The 16690-nt window shown below is 27.9% G+C and overlaps 1 protein-coding gene across 1 annotated transcript; it reads left to right on the top strand.

Moving 5' to 3' along the window:
- The first annotated feature begins 2710 nt into the window (after positions 1 to 2710).
- ppk10 (pickpocket 10) lies at positions 2711 to 14880 on the top strand. The gene is made up of 8 exons (XM_075297777.1): positions 2711 to 3156; positions 7698 to 8148; positions 8222 to 8340; positions 8626 to 8780; positions 14031 to 14093; positions 14157 to 14266; positions 14340 to 14454; positions 14701 to 14880. Exons 1-8 carry the CDS (start codon positions 2738 to 2740, stop codon positions 14814 to 14816), a joined length of 1548 nt encoding a protein of 515 aa, XP_075153892.1. The 5' UTR covers positions 2711 to 2737; the 3' UTR covers positions 14817 to 14880.
- The last annotated feature ends 1810 nt before the right edge of the window (positions 14881 to 16690 follow it).

The following is a 16690-nucleotide window of genomic DNA, read 5'->3' as shown; positions in this document are numbered from 1 at the left end:
AAAATTTTGATAACATTACCTGTAGAAATAAAATTCTGACAAAATTTTCTATAGAAGTAAAATTCTGAGAAAATTTTCTATAGAAAAAAAATTCTGAGAAAATTTTCTTTAGAAATAAAATTTTGACAAAATGTTCTATAGTAGTAAAATTTTGGCAAACTTTTTTATAGAAATAAAATTAAAAAAAAAATCTATGGACAACAAAAATTTTGACAAAATCCCCTAAAAATTGACAAAATTTTCTATAGAAATAAAATTTTGACAAAATTTTCTACAGAAATAAAATTTAGACAAAATTTTCTATAGAAATAAAATTTTGGCAAAATTTTCCATACAAATAAAATTTTGACTAAATTTTCTATAAAAATAAAATTTTAACAAAATTTTCTATAAAAATAAAATTTTGACAAAATTTTCCATACAAATAAAATTTTTGACAAAATTTACTATAGAAATAAAATTTTAACAAAATTTTCTATAAAAATAAAATTTTGACATAATTTTCTAGAGAAATAAAATTTTGACAAAATTTTCTATAAAGATAAAATTTTGACATAATTTTCTATAAAACTTAAATTTTTAACAAAATTTTGTATAGAAAAAAAAAATTGACCTAATTTTCTCTAGAAATTAAATTTTGACAAAAATTTTTTTATAGAAATAAAATTTTGACTACATTTTCTATATCAAAAAATAAAATTTTGACAAAATTTTCTATAGAAATGAAATTTTGACAACATTTTCTATAGAAATGAAATTTAGACAAAATTTTCTACAGAAATAAAATTTAGACAGAATTTTCCATAAAAATAAAATGTTGACTAAATTTTCCATAGAAATAAAATTTTGACTAAATTTTCTATAAAAATAAAATTTTGACAAAATTTTCTATTAAGATAAAATTTTGACATAATTTTCTATAAAACTTAAATTTTTAACAAAATTTTGTATAGAAAAAAAAAATTTGTCAAAATTTTCTACAGAAATAAAATTTAGACAAAATTTTCTATAGAAATAAAATTTTGACAAAATTTTCCATAGAAATAAAATTTTGACTAAATTTTCTATAAAAATTAAATTTTGACAAAATTTTCTATAAAGATAAAATGTTGACATAATTTTCTATAAAACTTAAATTCTTAACAAAATTTTGTATAAGAAAAAAATTTTGGCCTAATTTTTTTTTTTTATAAATGAAATTTTGACAAAATTTTTTATAGAAATACAATGTTTACAAAATGTTAACTTTTTATAGAACTTAAATTTAAAAAAAAATTCTATAGAAATAAAATTTTGACAACATTTTCTATATAACTTAAAATTTTGACATATTTTCTACTTTGACAAAATTTTCCTTGGAAATAAAATTCTGACAAAATTTTCTATAGAAGTAAAATTTTGAGAAAATTTTCTTTAGAAATAAAATTTTGACAAAATTTTCTGTAGAAATAAAATTTTGACAAAATTTTTTATAGAAATAAAATTAAAAAAAATTCTATGGACTACAAAAATTTTGACAAAATCCCCTAAAGAAAAAAGTGACAAAATTTTCTATAGAAGTAAAATGTTGGCAAAGTTTTCAATAGAAATTAAATTTTGACAAAATTTTCTATAGAAATAAAATTTTGACAACATTTTCCATGGAAATAAAATTTTGACGAAATTTTCTATAGAAATAAAATTTTGACAAAATTTTCCATTTAAAGAAAATTTTGAAAAAATTTTCTATAGAATTCTATACAATTGTGATAAAGTTTTTCTATAGAAATAAAATTACATTTTGAGCAGACCTCTTAGGCAAGTAAACCAGATCATTTTATTTATTCACAAACTGCTCAATTTGGGATGTTTTCTCATGTGAGAAAACCAAACTCGGTAACTGGCCACTTTCGTACAAGCGTGGTCCTTTCCAGTCTAGTTTTTATGGATATATGTCGGATGATATTGCAAATTAGCCATATCAGGCCGTTGTTATGTATTGTCTCCATTATACACCTATCCCCAGATTTGAGTTCTGGAAGTTGAAATTTGGTATATGTAACCGCACTAAAACAAAGCATGCATGGTTCCAAAGATTTTGCGTTTTTTCTAATGATTTTGGTATTGATACCGAGCCAAAGAGGAGAATTGAAGTAAGTATACTTTTAAGACAAAAAAAAAATCACAATTATTAGAGACAAGTTGACCTTAGTCAAACAAAATTTTCTTTCATTTTAGGATACCCATTTTTAATTCGAATTACTTTATAAAAAAATTTATCGTCTTTTGGACAATTTTATATCAAAGACATGCGTCTCCTATGCTAAGCAAAAAATGAATTCGTAGTTTATAACAATATTTTTTCAGTGCACCATGCAAATTTGGTCCTAAATTTGTCGAAAAGTGAGTATTTTCTGATAATACTGACCACTTTTTTGGCCGGACTAAAATTAATTTCTAAAATGCACACTGCTATAGCATTAAAAGCACTATGCTGAAAATATCCTTTACAAACAACTTTTACTCTCCCTCTGATGTGAAAATCCCATAGAAAGCATAAAATTGCATGATAATCGTTTCGTGTTACAAATCCACTTAATGGTCATAATGGATTTCAAGTGTAAACATTTTGTGCCTGTAACAACGAGTAGCAATTTGTGGTCTTATTTGTTTGACATGTAAGGAAATCAAATTAGTTGTTACTAAACCGAGAAGATGGAAGGATCAAATTAGAGAACCATTGATAAAGTTAACCAATATGTACGTGCACCCAAGGCCACCACTTAGGCCACAAAAAAACTACCCAATTCATAAACCTAATGCCGTCAAAAAACAGGCCTGGGGTAAACAATCGAAATGTCTTCGCTTGATTCGAGATGGAACCCTAGGAGGACTGCGATATTTCCAATTATATCTGGCCACATGCTGCAACCATTGCTATGTGTATTTAGTAAAAAATGGCCTGACTTGGTTTGAACGCATATTTTGGTTTATTTTAATTGCATTAGCCCATTTTGCCTCAATTCATGTGGCCACCAAGTCGATTGATCGATTTTTAACCAAAAATGCTTATATGGGAATAGAAAGGAATTACTTTAGTTGGAATACATCGTTGCCGAGTTTAACCATATGCCCCATGGAAAGATTGGATAAGGAACTTTTCGATGACTATTGTCGGTGAGTGAGTAAATCGACTATTATATAAATTATAAAAAAATATTGAGAGAAAAAAAATTAAGTATTTATGCCTTTGAAGAAGTAATTAAAAAAATTTAATTAATTAATTAAATATACTTTGGATTATTTTAAGTAAGGTTAATTTATCGTTATACCCTCCACGATAGGAGCGGGGTATATTAACTTTGTCATTCCGTTTGTAATACATCGAAATATTGCTCTAAGACCCCATAAAGTATATATATTCTGGGTCGTGGTGAAATTCTGAGTCGAACTAAGCTTTTCCGTCCTTCCGTCCGTCTGTTGAAATCACGCTAACTTCCGAACAGACAAGCTATCGACTTGAAACTTGTCACAAATAGTAATTATTGATGTAGGTCGGATGATATTGCAAATGGGCCATATCGGTTCACATTTACGTTTAGCCCCCATATAAATGGGACCCCATATTTGACTTGCGGAGCTTTTACGAGAAGCATATTTCATCCGATACGGCTGAAATTTGGTACATGGTATTGGTAGATGGTCTCTAACAACCATGCTAAAATTGGTCTACATCGGTCCATAATTATATATAGCCCCCATAAACCGATCCCCAGATTTGGCTTGCGGAGCCTCTAAGAGAAGCAAATTTCATCCGATCCGGCTGATATTTGGTACATGATGCTGGTATATGGTCTCTAACAACCATGCAAAAATTGGTCCATATCGGTTCATAATTATATATAGCCCTTATATAAACCGATTCCCACATTTGACCTCTGGAACCTCTTGGAGGAGCAAAATTCATCCGATCCAGTTGAAACTTAGTACGTGGTGTTAGTATATGGTCTCTAACAACCATCCCCATATTTGACCTTCGCAGTCTCTTAAAGGAGCAAAATTCATCGGATCCGGTTGAAATTTGGTACATTTCTCTAGTGTATGGCCGATAACAACCATGCCCAAAATTGGTCCGTATCGATATATACTATATAGCCCCCAAATAAACCGATCCCCAATCACAAAAAAATCACGATTGCTACTCGAGCCAAAAATAATCTACCAAAATTTTATTGTCATAGAAAATGTTGTCAAAATTTTATATTTCTATAGAAAATTTTGTCAACACTTTATGTCTTTTCGAAATTTTATCAAAATATAATTTCTATATAAAATTTTGTCAAAGTTTTATTTCTATAGAAAATTTTGTTAAAATTTTCTACAAATAAAATTTTGTCGAAATGTTATTACTATAGAAAATTTATGAAGCATTTCATAGTTGGAGAGGAATATTTTGCAAAATCTTCCAAAACATCAAGAATTCTACACTCAAAAAAAAGTTTACTTGGATCCAAAGATTTCGACCTTCCCTTCATGATTTTGGTATTGATTCCGAGCCAAAAATGCGGCTTCTTTAAAATAAAGAAATTTTTTTAGCGACCTATATGGCTTTAAATCTAGGACCAATAACATTAAAATTAGGGTACAGATATCATTTATCAAATTTTCATTTTCTTTTCGAGGTTTATTAATAAAGGTAGTCACGTACAAATAACAGGTTGGCTGATAAGTCCTCGGTCTAACAAAGAAAAACATATTTTTTTGTCAAAATTCGTTTTTATTATTAAACATAGTTCCCTTCATGAGCGATACAACGATTATAACGACCTTACAATTTTTTGATACCATTTTGGTAGTACTCCTTCGGTTTTGCCTTAAAATAGGCCTCAGTTTCGGCGATCACCTCTTCATTGCAGCCAATTTTTTTCCCTGCGAGCATCCTTTTGAGGTCTGAGAACAAGAAAAAGTCGCTGGGGCCAGATCTGGAGAATACTGTGGGTGGGGAATAGGGCTGTCACTCGGGATAAATCCCGTCCCGAAATCCCGGGATTTTCGGGACGGGATTTATCCCGAATCCCGGGATTTTTTATTTTGAATCCCGGGATTTTTCGGGATCCCGAAAAAATAATACCAATGTGATAAAATTGTGGTTTTTTAAGATTGTTTATTAATAAATTGGAGTCTTCACTCAGTGTAAACGGCCCTTAGATTTCATAACCGACAAATTGAGTTAATAAACATCTTGAGTAAGAATTTATTATACATGAGGTATACTAAAGAGCACAATTTCATCAAAAATCGAAATAAACGAGAAGGACCTTTGAATAATGAGTTCATGTGAAATGGAATTCGTGCCACATAAAATAAAAAGCAATGATAAAAGGTCCGTCGAAAATATGACAAGATCGCGATTATCTGACAAAAATTTGGATGTTGCGATAGTTTTACTTAAATCGAAGTACAAAAGGATTATCACAAGTATACGAAAATACGCCTAATCTAACCTAATCCTTAAAATGTTTGCTAAGTAAGATTGCGATAAGAAATGGCTTTTTTCATTTATTTTTTTTTTCGCTAAGTATGATAGCAATTTAAAATTGCTTTTAAATTTACTCTTATGTTCTTTTGTTGTTAATAAAATTGAATTAATTAAATAAATTGGTTTAATGTACAACAATTTTTTGGCGCTGTAAATTGTTATTAATTAAAATATTTAAAGAATCCCGAAAATTTCGGGATCCCGAAAAAAATCTCGAAAAATCCCGGGATCCCGGGATTCAATATTTTGAAATCCCGAATCCCGGGATTTTTAAAAATCGATCCCGAACGACAGCCCTAGTGGGGAAGCAATTCGAAGCCCAATTCATGAATTTTTGCCATCGTTCTCAATGACTTGTGGCACGGTGCGTTGTCTTGGTGGAACAACACTTTTTTCTTCTTCATATGGGGCCGTTTTGCCGCGATTTCGACCTTCAAACGCTCCAATAACGCCATATAATAGTCACTGTTGATGGTTTTTCCTTCCTTCCTTCTCAAGATAATCGATACAAATTATTCCATGCGCATCCCAAAAACAAGAAGCCATTACTTTGCCAGCGGACTTTTGTGTCTTTCCACGCTTCGGAGACGGTTCACCGGTCGCTGTCCACTCAGCCGACTGTCGATTGGACTCGGAAGTGTAGCGATGGAACCATGTTTCATCCATTGTCACATATCGATGGAAAAACTCGGGTGTATTACGAGTTAACAGCTGCAAACACCGCTCAGAATCATCAACACGTTGTTGTTTTTGGTCAAATGTGAGCTCGCGCGGCACCCATTTTGCACAGAGCTTCCGCATATCCAAATATTGATGAATGATATGACCAACACGTTCCTTTGATATCTTTAAGGCCTCCGCTATTTCGATCAACTACATTTTACGGTCATTCAAAATCATTTTGTGGATTTTTTTGATGTTTTCGTCGGTAACCACCTCTTTCGGGCGTCCACTGCGTTCACCGTCCTCCGTGCTCATTTCACCACGCTTGAATTATGCATACCAATCAATTATTGTTGATTTCCCTAGGGCAGAGTCCGGAAACTCATTATCAAGCCAAGTTTTTGCTTCCAACTCACTAATTATCAAGCCAAGTTTTTGTTAGTTGACTTACGGACGTCAAATTTTGACACGAATCATTTGAAGGTTGGTACTATATACAAATAATATGCATTTAATACTAGCGACGCCATCTATGTGTCAGACCGGGGACTTATCAGCCAACCTGTTAAATGCCAGTTTAAAAATCCAAATTATAACGGATACTTCAAAGTAAAAATTTTTTTCTTAATTCCAAAAAAACTTTAAACCAAAGACGCTACATCCTCAAAATAAGTCTTAGCCTATATTTGAAGCGTTTTTATCTTAATTCTAAAGTTTCAATATTTCAGTTTTTTTTTAGTACAATTTATTTAAATCAAATATGTGTTTCTTTACTTTAAGGAAAATTTTCCTTAGTTCAAAGACATGCGACTTTAACGGAGGGATGCAAATTTACAAAAGTTGTGTCCTAAATTTAATGCAAAAATTTTTGTAGGCAAAGATTACAAACTTTATTTTAATTAAAATTTCATTATTTTAAAGAAATTTGTCCTTAATATTTTGTAAATTTCCCATCCTAAAATTTAGGTTGCGTAATCTTTAATATCACGTTCAATATTCTACCCATTAGTAAAAAATCTGTCATTATTAATTAGTTTTAAAAAATTTAGATTATTTTTGGAAAATTTTAACTAGACACTATTACAAGCGCCGACATCACGCCGATATCACAAAAATAGCTAAATATTTTGCGACAAATTCGAGCAAATTTATTAGACATAATAAATTGTTTTCACTTGTTAAAGAAAATGTTGTAATTTGAAGGACAAAATTAGAGTTCAATATTGCAAAAATGTATTTGATGACATACGAAGTTCATTTGTAGAAAAATTTTCAAATTTAAAGAAATACTCGTAAACCACTATTTTGTGAGAAGTACGAATTTATTAAATATTTATACTTCATTTGTGTATAACTAAAATAATGTTTAATTTTTTTTTTTTCATTTCATTTTGTTATTTTATTCAAATCACGAAAGTTGTAATTGTAAAATTTGTTCTCTTCATTAGGGAGCTTATTATTATTATTATTTGTTTTTTTCATTAAACTTTACCTTAACATATACGCAATTTCTTAGATCTCATGGAATCGACGCGGTGGATAAAATAGTTTTGTGGAATTTTCTGGAAAATTTGGCCAATTCAACCTATATGAATTTTAAAAGTATCCCCGTCCATCCAAGTCTTGACGCCATACTCGATCGAATTAACTTAAAGCCAAGGAAATACATGGAAACCATATACAATCTTACCAGTGAGGATAGATTAAATCCCGATGAATCTCATCGTATACGATGCATTGATAATGACCAATATATACATACGAGACAAGTGTTGACCGAATATGGTCTCTGCTATATGGCCAATAATCTTGTGGATGAAAGATACTCATCTAAGTATCTATTGTTTGGTTCATTACCTGAACCAAATAAATATGAATTGGAACATAATATGCTGACCATACAGTTGGGGTCATTTCCAGATAGATATAAGGATTATACATTTATTGGATTTCGTTCACCCATAGATGTGGGTAGAAATTATGTTTGTTTGAAAAATAATTTAATTACGTTGAATTTCTGTTTCTTTTTTTTTGTTTCAGTTGTATGCCCATAGTGTCCATGAGGTAATGAAGGTGGATAATAATTTTGGTTATTCAACGGAGAATCTGTATTACGAACCACTGGCACCGGAAATAACAACTGCTGAAAACTTCGAAACGTAAAGAATTACAGTCAAACCTCTCAATCGTGGACACTCTGTAAACCGGACACCTCTCAAAAGTGGACAATTGTCCATAGGCATTTGCTATAATATCATATAAAAAATAACCTTTCATAGCTAATAAAATATGGAAAAAATTTTAGTAACCATGAGTGTCCACTTCTGAGAGGTTTCACTGTATTTATACCCACATATAAATCTTGATCTGACATCCCTAATCACGTTGACATCCCTAATCACGTTGAAGAAATCCCAATAATAACAAATTTCTTACATTTTCAGTGATGCCACTATCCGTCAACGAAATTGCCGCTTTAGTCATGAGTCAAATTTACCCCATTTTCCAGTTTACACGAAAAATATTTGTATGCAAGAATGTCGTCTCCAATTGGTTTATAAAATGTGCAAATGTATACCTCATTTTTATCCTAATCGAAGTAAGTATACTGAAAATAAAATAGTCAGTTTCGTCTGTAAAGGGGTTACATTCATGGTTGCCGCAGTTGGTAGAATTCTACCAAAAATGGTAGATTTTTTACTGTTTTGTAGATGGGTAGAATTCTTGATGTTTTGGTAGATTTAGCAAAATATTCCTCCCCAACTAAGAAGTACTTCACAAATTTCCTCTAGAAATGAAATTTTGACAAAATTTTCTATAGAAATAAAATTTAGACAATATTTTTTATAGAAATAAAATTTTGACAAAATTTTCTATAGAAATAAAATTTAGACAAAATATTCTATAGAAATAAAGTTTTTATAAAATATTTTTTAGAAATAAAGTTTTTACAAAATTTTCTGTAAAACTACAATTTTAACAAAATTTTCCATAGAAATACAATTTTGACACAATTTTCTACTGCAATAAAATTTTAACAAAATTTTCTAAATTTCACATTTTCTATAAAATTGAAATTTTGACAAAATTTTCTATAGAAATAAAATTTTGACAAAATTCTCTATAGAATTAAAATTTTGATAAAATTTTCTATAGTATTAAAATGTTGACAAAATTTTCTATAGAATAAAAATTTTGACAAAATTTTCTATAGAAATAAAATTTTGACAAAAATTTCTAGACAAATAACATTTTTTAAAGAAAAGTTTTAAGCGTTAACTGAAAACTTTGCTTGTCCAAAATTTTCTAGAAAAATAAAATTTTAACAAAATTTTCTATAGAAATAAAATTTTGACATAATTTTTTATAGAATAAAATTTGACAAAATTTTCTATAGAAATAAAAGTTTGACAAAATTTTCTATAGAAATAAAATCTAGACAAAATATTCTATAGAAATAAAGTTTTTATAAAATATTTTTTAGAAATAAAGTTTTTACAAAATTTTCTGTAAAACTACAATTTTAACAAAATTTTCCATCGACATACAATGTTGACACAATTTTCTACTGCAATAAAATTTTAACAAAATTTTCTAAATTTGACATTTTCTATAAAATTGAAATTTTGACAAAATTTTCTATAGAAATAAAATTTTGACAAAATTCTCTATAGAATTAAAATTTTGACAAAATTTTCTATAGAATTAAAATTTTGACAAAATTTTCTATAGAAATAAAATTTTGACAAAAATTTCTAGACAAATAACATTTTTTAAAGAAAAGTTTTAAGCGTCAACTGAAAACTTTGCTTGTCCAAAATTTTCTAGGAAATTAAAATTTTAACAAAATTTTCTATAGAAATAAAATTTTGACATAATTTTTTATAGAAATAAAATTTTGACAAAATTTTCGATAGAAATAAAAGTTTGACAAAATTTTCTATAAAAAAAAAATGTACATAATTTTTTATAGAAATAAAATTTCTACAAAATGTTCTATAGAAATAAAATTTTAACAAAATTTTCTAGAGAAATAAAATTTTTAGAAAATTTTCTAAAGAAATAAAATTTTGACAAATTTTTCTAGAGAAATGAAATTTTGACAAAATTTTCTATGGAAATCAAATGTTGATATAATTTTTTATAGAAATAAAATTTCGATAGAAATGAACTTTTGACAAAATTTTCTATAGATATAAAATTTTGACAAAATTTTCTATAGATATAAAATTTTGACAAAATTTTCTATAGATATAAAATTTTGACAAAATTTTCTATAGAAATAAAATTTTAACAATATTTTCTATGGAAATAAAATTTTGACAAAACATTCTATGGAAATAAAATTTTAACAATATTTTCTATGGAAATAAAATTTTTACAAAATTTTCTATATAAATAAAATTTTAACAAAATTTTCTATAGAAATAAAATTTAGACAACATTTTCTAACGAAAAAAAATTTTGACAAAATTTTCTAGAGAAATACATTTTTTAAAAAATTTTCTATAAAAATAAAACTGTGGCAAAATTTTCTATAAAAATAAAACTTTGGCAACATTTTCTATAGAAATAAAATTTTGATAAAATTTTCTATAAAAAATAAAATTTCGAAAAAAATTTTTTGATAGAAATGAAATTTTAACAAAATTTTGTTTAGAAATAAAATTTTGACAAAATTGTCTATAGAAATAAAATTTTGAAAATTTTTTCTTGAGAAATAACATTTTTTTTTTAAATTTGTAAGCGTCAAAATAAAATTTTGCTTGTCTAAAATTTTCTAGAAAAATCAAATTTAACAAAATTTTCTATAGAAATAAATTTTTGACATAATTTTTTATAGAAATAAAATTTTGACAAAATATTCTATAGAAAAAAAATTTTTTGACGAAATTTTCTATAGAAAAAAAAATTTTGACGAAATTTTCTTTAGAAAAATTTTTTTGACATAATTTTTTTTTTAGAAATAAAATTTCGACAAAAAATTTCTATAGAAATAAATTTTTGACAAAATTTTCTATAGAAAAATTGTTTGACATAATTTTTTATAGAAATAAAATTTTTACAAAATTTTCTATAGAAATAAAATTTTAACAAAATTTTCTACAGAAATAACATTTTTTAAAGAAAAGTTTTTAGCGTCAAAAGGAAACTTTGCTTGTCTAAAATTTTCTAGAAAAATAAAATTTTAACAAAATTTTCTATACAAATAAAATTTTGACAATATTTTCTATAGAAAAAAATTTTTGACAAAATTTTCCATAGAAATAAAATTTTTACAAAATGTTCTATAGCAGTAAAATTTTAAAAAAATTTTCTACAGAAATAAGATTTTTTTAAAGAAAAGTTTTTAGCGTCAAAAGAAAATTGTGCTTGTCTAAAATTTTCTAGAAAAATAAAATTTTAACAAAATTTTCTATACAAAAAAAAATTTTGACAAAATTTTTCTATAGAAATATAATTTTTACAAAATTTTCTGTAGAAATAAAATTTTGACAACATTTTCTAAAAAAATAAAATGTTGACAAAATTTGGTAGAGGAATGAAATTTTGACAAAATTTTCTATAGAAATCAAACATTGACAAAATTTTCTAGAGAAATAATTTAAAAAAAAAAAAAATTTCTATAAAAATAAAACGTTGGCAAAATTTTCTATAGAAATAAAATTTTGATAAAATTTTCTATAAAAATAAAATTTTGAAAAAATTTTCTATAGAAATAAAATTTGAACAAAATTTTCTACAGAAATAGCATTTTTTTTAAAGAAAAATTTTTAGCGTCAAAAGAAAACTGTGCTTGTCTAAAATTTTCTAGAAAAATAAAATTTTAACAAAATTTTCTATAGAAAAAAAAATTGACAACATTTTCTATAGAAATAAAATTTTGACAAAATTTTGTATAGAAATAAAATTTTGTATAGAAATAAAATTTTAACAAAATTTTCTATTGAAATAAAATTTAGACAACATTTTCTAACGAAATAAAATTTTGACAAAATTTTCTAGTGAAATACACTTTTTTAAAAAGTTTTCTATAAAAATAAAACTTTGGCAAAATTTTCTATAAAAATAAAACTTTGGCAATATTTTCTATAGAAATAAAATTTTGATAAAATTTTCTATAAAAGTAAAATTTTGAAAAAATTTTCGATAGAAATGAAATTTTAACAAAATTTTGTTTAGAAATAAAATTTTGACAAAATTGTCTATAGAAATAAGGTTTTGACAAAATTTGCCATAGAAATAAAATTTTGAAAAATTTTACTAGAGAAATAATATTTTTTTTAATTTTTAAGCGTCAAAATAAAACTTTGCTTGTCTAAAAATTTCTAGAAAAATAAAATTTTAACAAAATTTTCTATAGAAATAAAATTTTGACATAATTTTTTATAGAAATAAAATTTTGACAAAATTTTCTATAGAAAAAAAAATTTGACGAAATTTTCTATAGAAATAATTAAAATTTGAACCAAAGTTTTATAGAAATAACATTTTGGCAAAATTTTCTATAGTATTAACATTTTGACAAAATTTTCTAAAGAAATAAAATTTTAACAAAATTTTCTATAGAAATAAAATGTTGACAATATTTTCTAAAGAAAATAAAAACTGATAAAGAAATAAAATGTTGACAAAATTTTCTATAGAAATAAAATTTTGACAAAATTTTCTATAGAAATAAAAATTTTGACAAAATTGTTTAGAGAAATAAAATTTTGACAAAATTTTCTATAGAAATAAAATTTTTACAAAATTTCTAGAGAAATAAAATTGTGACAAATTTTTCTATAGAAATAAAAATTATGACAAAATTTTCAATAGAAAAAAAAACTATAAAGTCTCAAGGGATATTCATACACTCAAAAAAAAATTTAGTTATTAGGAATGATAAAAAAATAAATAAATAAATAAACTTCTAAAATAAATATAACCACCAAAATTTTATCAATTTCCGCAACACAAAATTATTTTATTTGGTAGTTTTTTTGGTAAAATATTCTTTAAATTTGGGTAGATTATTTTTGGCTCGAGTGGCAACCGTGGATAAATTACATTATCACATTGAAATTAACCTCTCATAAGTGGACACTTCACCATATGTGGACACAATTTAAGCGACCATGAATGTCCACTTCTTTCACTGCATACAGGGCCGATAGTGAGGTAGGGACGAATATTTATTTTATGGGGATGAACACCCCCCCCCCCCCCCCATTAATTTAACCGAAAGAGGTGTCTTTCATAAAAATTTATGGGCATTTGCGGACATCGACGAAGTTGCCATAAGAATGTTTAACGGATATTTTAGTACTTTTCATGACCAAAGTAAAAACGAAAATCGTTCATAAAATCGTGAACGCCATTGTGAACATACCTTTTTGAGTTTTCATAAACGTTTCCCTTTCGTTTTATTACCGCTCGTTCACAATTTTGGAATGTAATTTTTTCATGAACGTTTTCTTTTCAGTTTGTTACCGCCCGTTCACGATTTTGAAATGTAATTCTTTCATGAACGTTTCCTTTCCTTTTTGTTACCGCCCGTTCACGATTTTGGAATATAATTTTTTCTATTGGTGTCCGCAACATCCCAATGACTTCGGCAAGTCTAGATTTTATTAGCCGCTCTAGTACTTTTCCCAGCTGTGTGCACCGTTTATTCCACTTAGTTCTTAGAATGTTTCTCCTCTGAATGATGGATACCCACGATCGCCTACTGTCCATTTTTTGGGAGATGTCCGGGTTTCGGAGTATCCACTTTTGAGAGGTTTCACTGTATATCAATTTTACTATTCTTCTTTTTTCTGTTTTTTTTTGTTTTTTTTTAATTTTTTTTATATTTTCTTTACAGTTAAAAATCCCAAACGTGTTTGTGATTATAAAGCTCTAAGGGAATGTTTGCCACAACATGAATGTATGACCATAATCATAGAACCATGCCTATAAATATATTCTTAATACAATTAAATTTTTACAGCCTATTTCTTAAAACTATACCGTACAAGATCAGGAAGTAATGAATTGGAGCTTGCCCCTTGTGATTGTGATCAAAGTTGTAAAGGAAATGTTTTGAGTTTTACGCTTTCAGTATGATTTTGGGGACTTTTGAAAACCTGAAATTTTTTTTTAACAAATTGTGTTATCATTCTCTTACTTACAGGTATACAATAGATCGAAACAACTTTATGGAAGCTATGGTGCCACAATGGCTGTTAAATCTTGGCCCACTTTTCGGTATAAACGTGAAATTTATATGACATTCACTGACCTATTGGGTAAGATTCTTAGATATCTAAAGGCGATTTCGTTTCTGTGAAAATATTTTGCCTTGGTGTTACACAACTTTTTCTCACATCGTATTTCCGTCAAAATGATAGTACCATTCCAATGATATTGTAGGGGATCGTATACCATATTTTTTTCAAATAATTTTGAGAATGCTGCACTTCTAACATAATTAGAATCGAAATCGCCATAATATTCAATATTTTCTTTTATCTAAAACTCTTATCCTTTTTTAGTATATATTGGCGGTACTGCAGGATTCTTTCTTGGTTTCAGTGTCCTGGGAGCCATTGAGATTGTATACTTTTTCACCATGCGCTTGGTATTTACCTTGTTGGGTTATAAACTCTAATATTTTTCACGGATATTTCAAGTTTAACATTACAAATTACAGAGAGTTTGCTTTTAACATAGTCTTAAATGAAGTTTTTGCCAATGCTTAAATAAAATAAAGTTATTGTAATGCTTTTGCCAAAATTTTAATGCTGCCTGTCTTGAATTAATTTCCACGTACCATCATCACAATTTTTTATCAAACAAGTAAGCTCATATTTGTATGGTAAGCCATTGTAACGAACTATTTGTTAAATAATTTTATTTATTTATAAAACATATAATTTGAGTTATTTAGATTTATTTAGTTATAAGCCCATTATTATAAACACACACAGTTATTCGTCTAGAGTTTTCTCAGAGTAAGTTATACACGTACACATAGTAATTTATACTCACTATCACTACTGTGAGAGTAGTGAGAGTTGAGACATAGTATGGAAGCTCTCTTAATATGATTCCTCATTACATTCTGTAAGGGGGCTCTTGGTTTTTCCAGCCATAGTTCACACTGTGTATTTCACAGTCACATTAGACTAACATACAAGGTTTCAAATGGCCATAGTTCTCAGTTTATGTAGTAGTGAAGAGAGGTGCTACGGGTTTTCTATATAAAGGGTGATTTGTTAAGAGCTTGATAACTTTTTTTAAAAAAAAAAAACGCATAAAATTTGCAAAATCTCATCGGTTCTTTATTTGAAACGTTAGATTGGTCCATGACATTTACTTTTTGAAGATAATTTCATTTAAATGTTGACCGCGGCTGCGTCTTAGGTGGTCCATTCGGAAAGTCCAATTTTGGGCAACTTTTTCGAGCATTTCGGCCGGAATAGCCCGAATTTCTTCGGAAATGTTGTCTTCCAAAGCTGGAATAGTTGCTGGCTTATTTCTGTAGACTTTAGACTTGACGTAGCCCCACAAAAAATAGTCTAAAGGCGTCAAATCGCATGATCTTGGTGGCCAACTTACCGGTCCATTTCTTGAGATGAATTGTTCTCCGAAGTTTTCCCTCAAAATGGCCATAGAATCGCGAGCTGTGTGGCATGTAGCGCCATCTTGTTGAAACCACATGTCAACCAAGTTCAGTTCTTCCATTTTTTGCAACAAAAAGTTTGTTAGCATCGAACGATAGCGATCGCCATTCACCGTAACGTTGCGTCCAACAGCATCTTTGAAAAAATACGGTCCAATGATTCCACCAGCGTACAAACCACACCAAACAGTGCATTTTTCGGGATGCATGGGCAGTTCTTGAACGGCTTCTGGTTGCTCTTCACTCCAAATGCGGCAATTTTGCTTATTTACGTAGCCATTCAACCAGAAATGAGCCTCATCGCTGAACAAAATTTGTCGATAAAAAAGCGGATTTTCTGCCACTGATTTTGGTAATAAAATTCAATGATTTGCAAGCGTTGCTCGTTAGTAAGTCTATTCATGATGAAATGTCAAAGCATACTGAGCATCTTTCTCTTTGACACCATGTCTGAAATCCCACGTGATCTGTCAAATACTAATGCATGAAAATCCTAACCTCAAAAGAATCACCCTTTACATACTATGATCTCAACGCGTATTCATATCTACAAACAAGCTCAATACATTTTCACAAATACTAAGCTATTAATGTGAGATACAGAGGTTGTTCTTTCCAATTACTGCAGCTATGTCCCAGTCGGATAATTCGTGGGCCCTGCATTTGTAAAAGCTGAAAATACGCATTATAAAAGCGTCAATGAAACTTCCAACACAGCTTACATGATAAGGTGCTTTAACGTCTGCGTTTTTAAAAATTTTCTAAAGACGAAAAGATTCAATAGGCATTGCCCATTCGCTTCTCAAATCAAGCCTATTATAATGTCTATTTTAAGCCCAACATCGGAACGACTACTAATG

This window comes from Haematobia irritans, chromosome 2 (assembly GCF_050003625.1).
Source record: "Haematobia irritans isolate KBUSLIRL chromosome 2, ASM5000362v1, whole genome shotgun sequence".
Taxonomy (NCBI): Eukaryota; Metazoa; Arthropoda; class Insecta; order Diptera; family Muscidae; genus Haematobia; species Haematobia irritans.
Note: the sequence above shows the minus strand (reverse complement) of the source record. Positions and strands in the feature narration are given on the sequence as shown.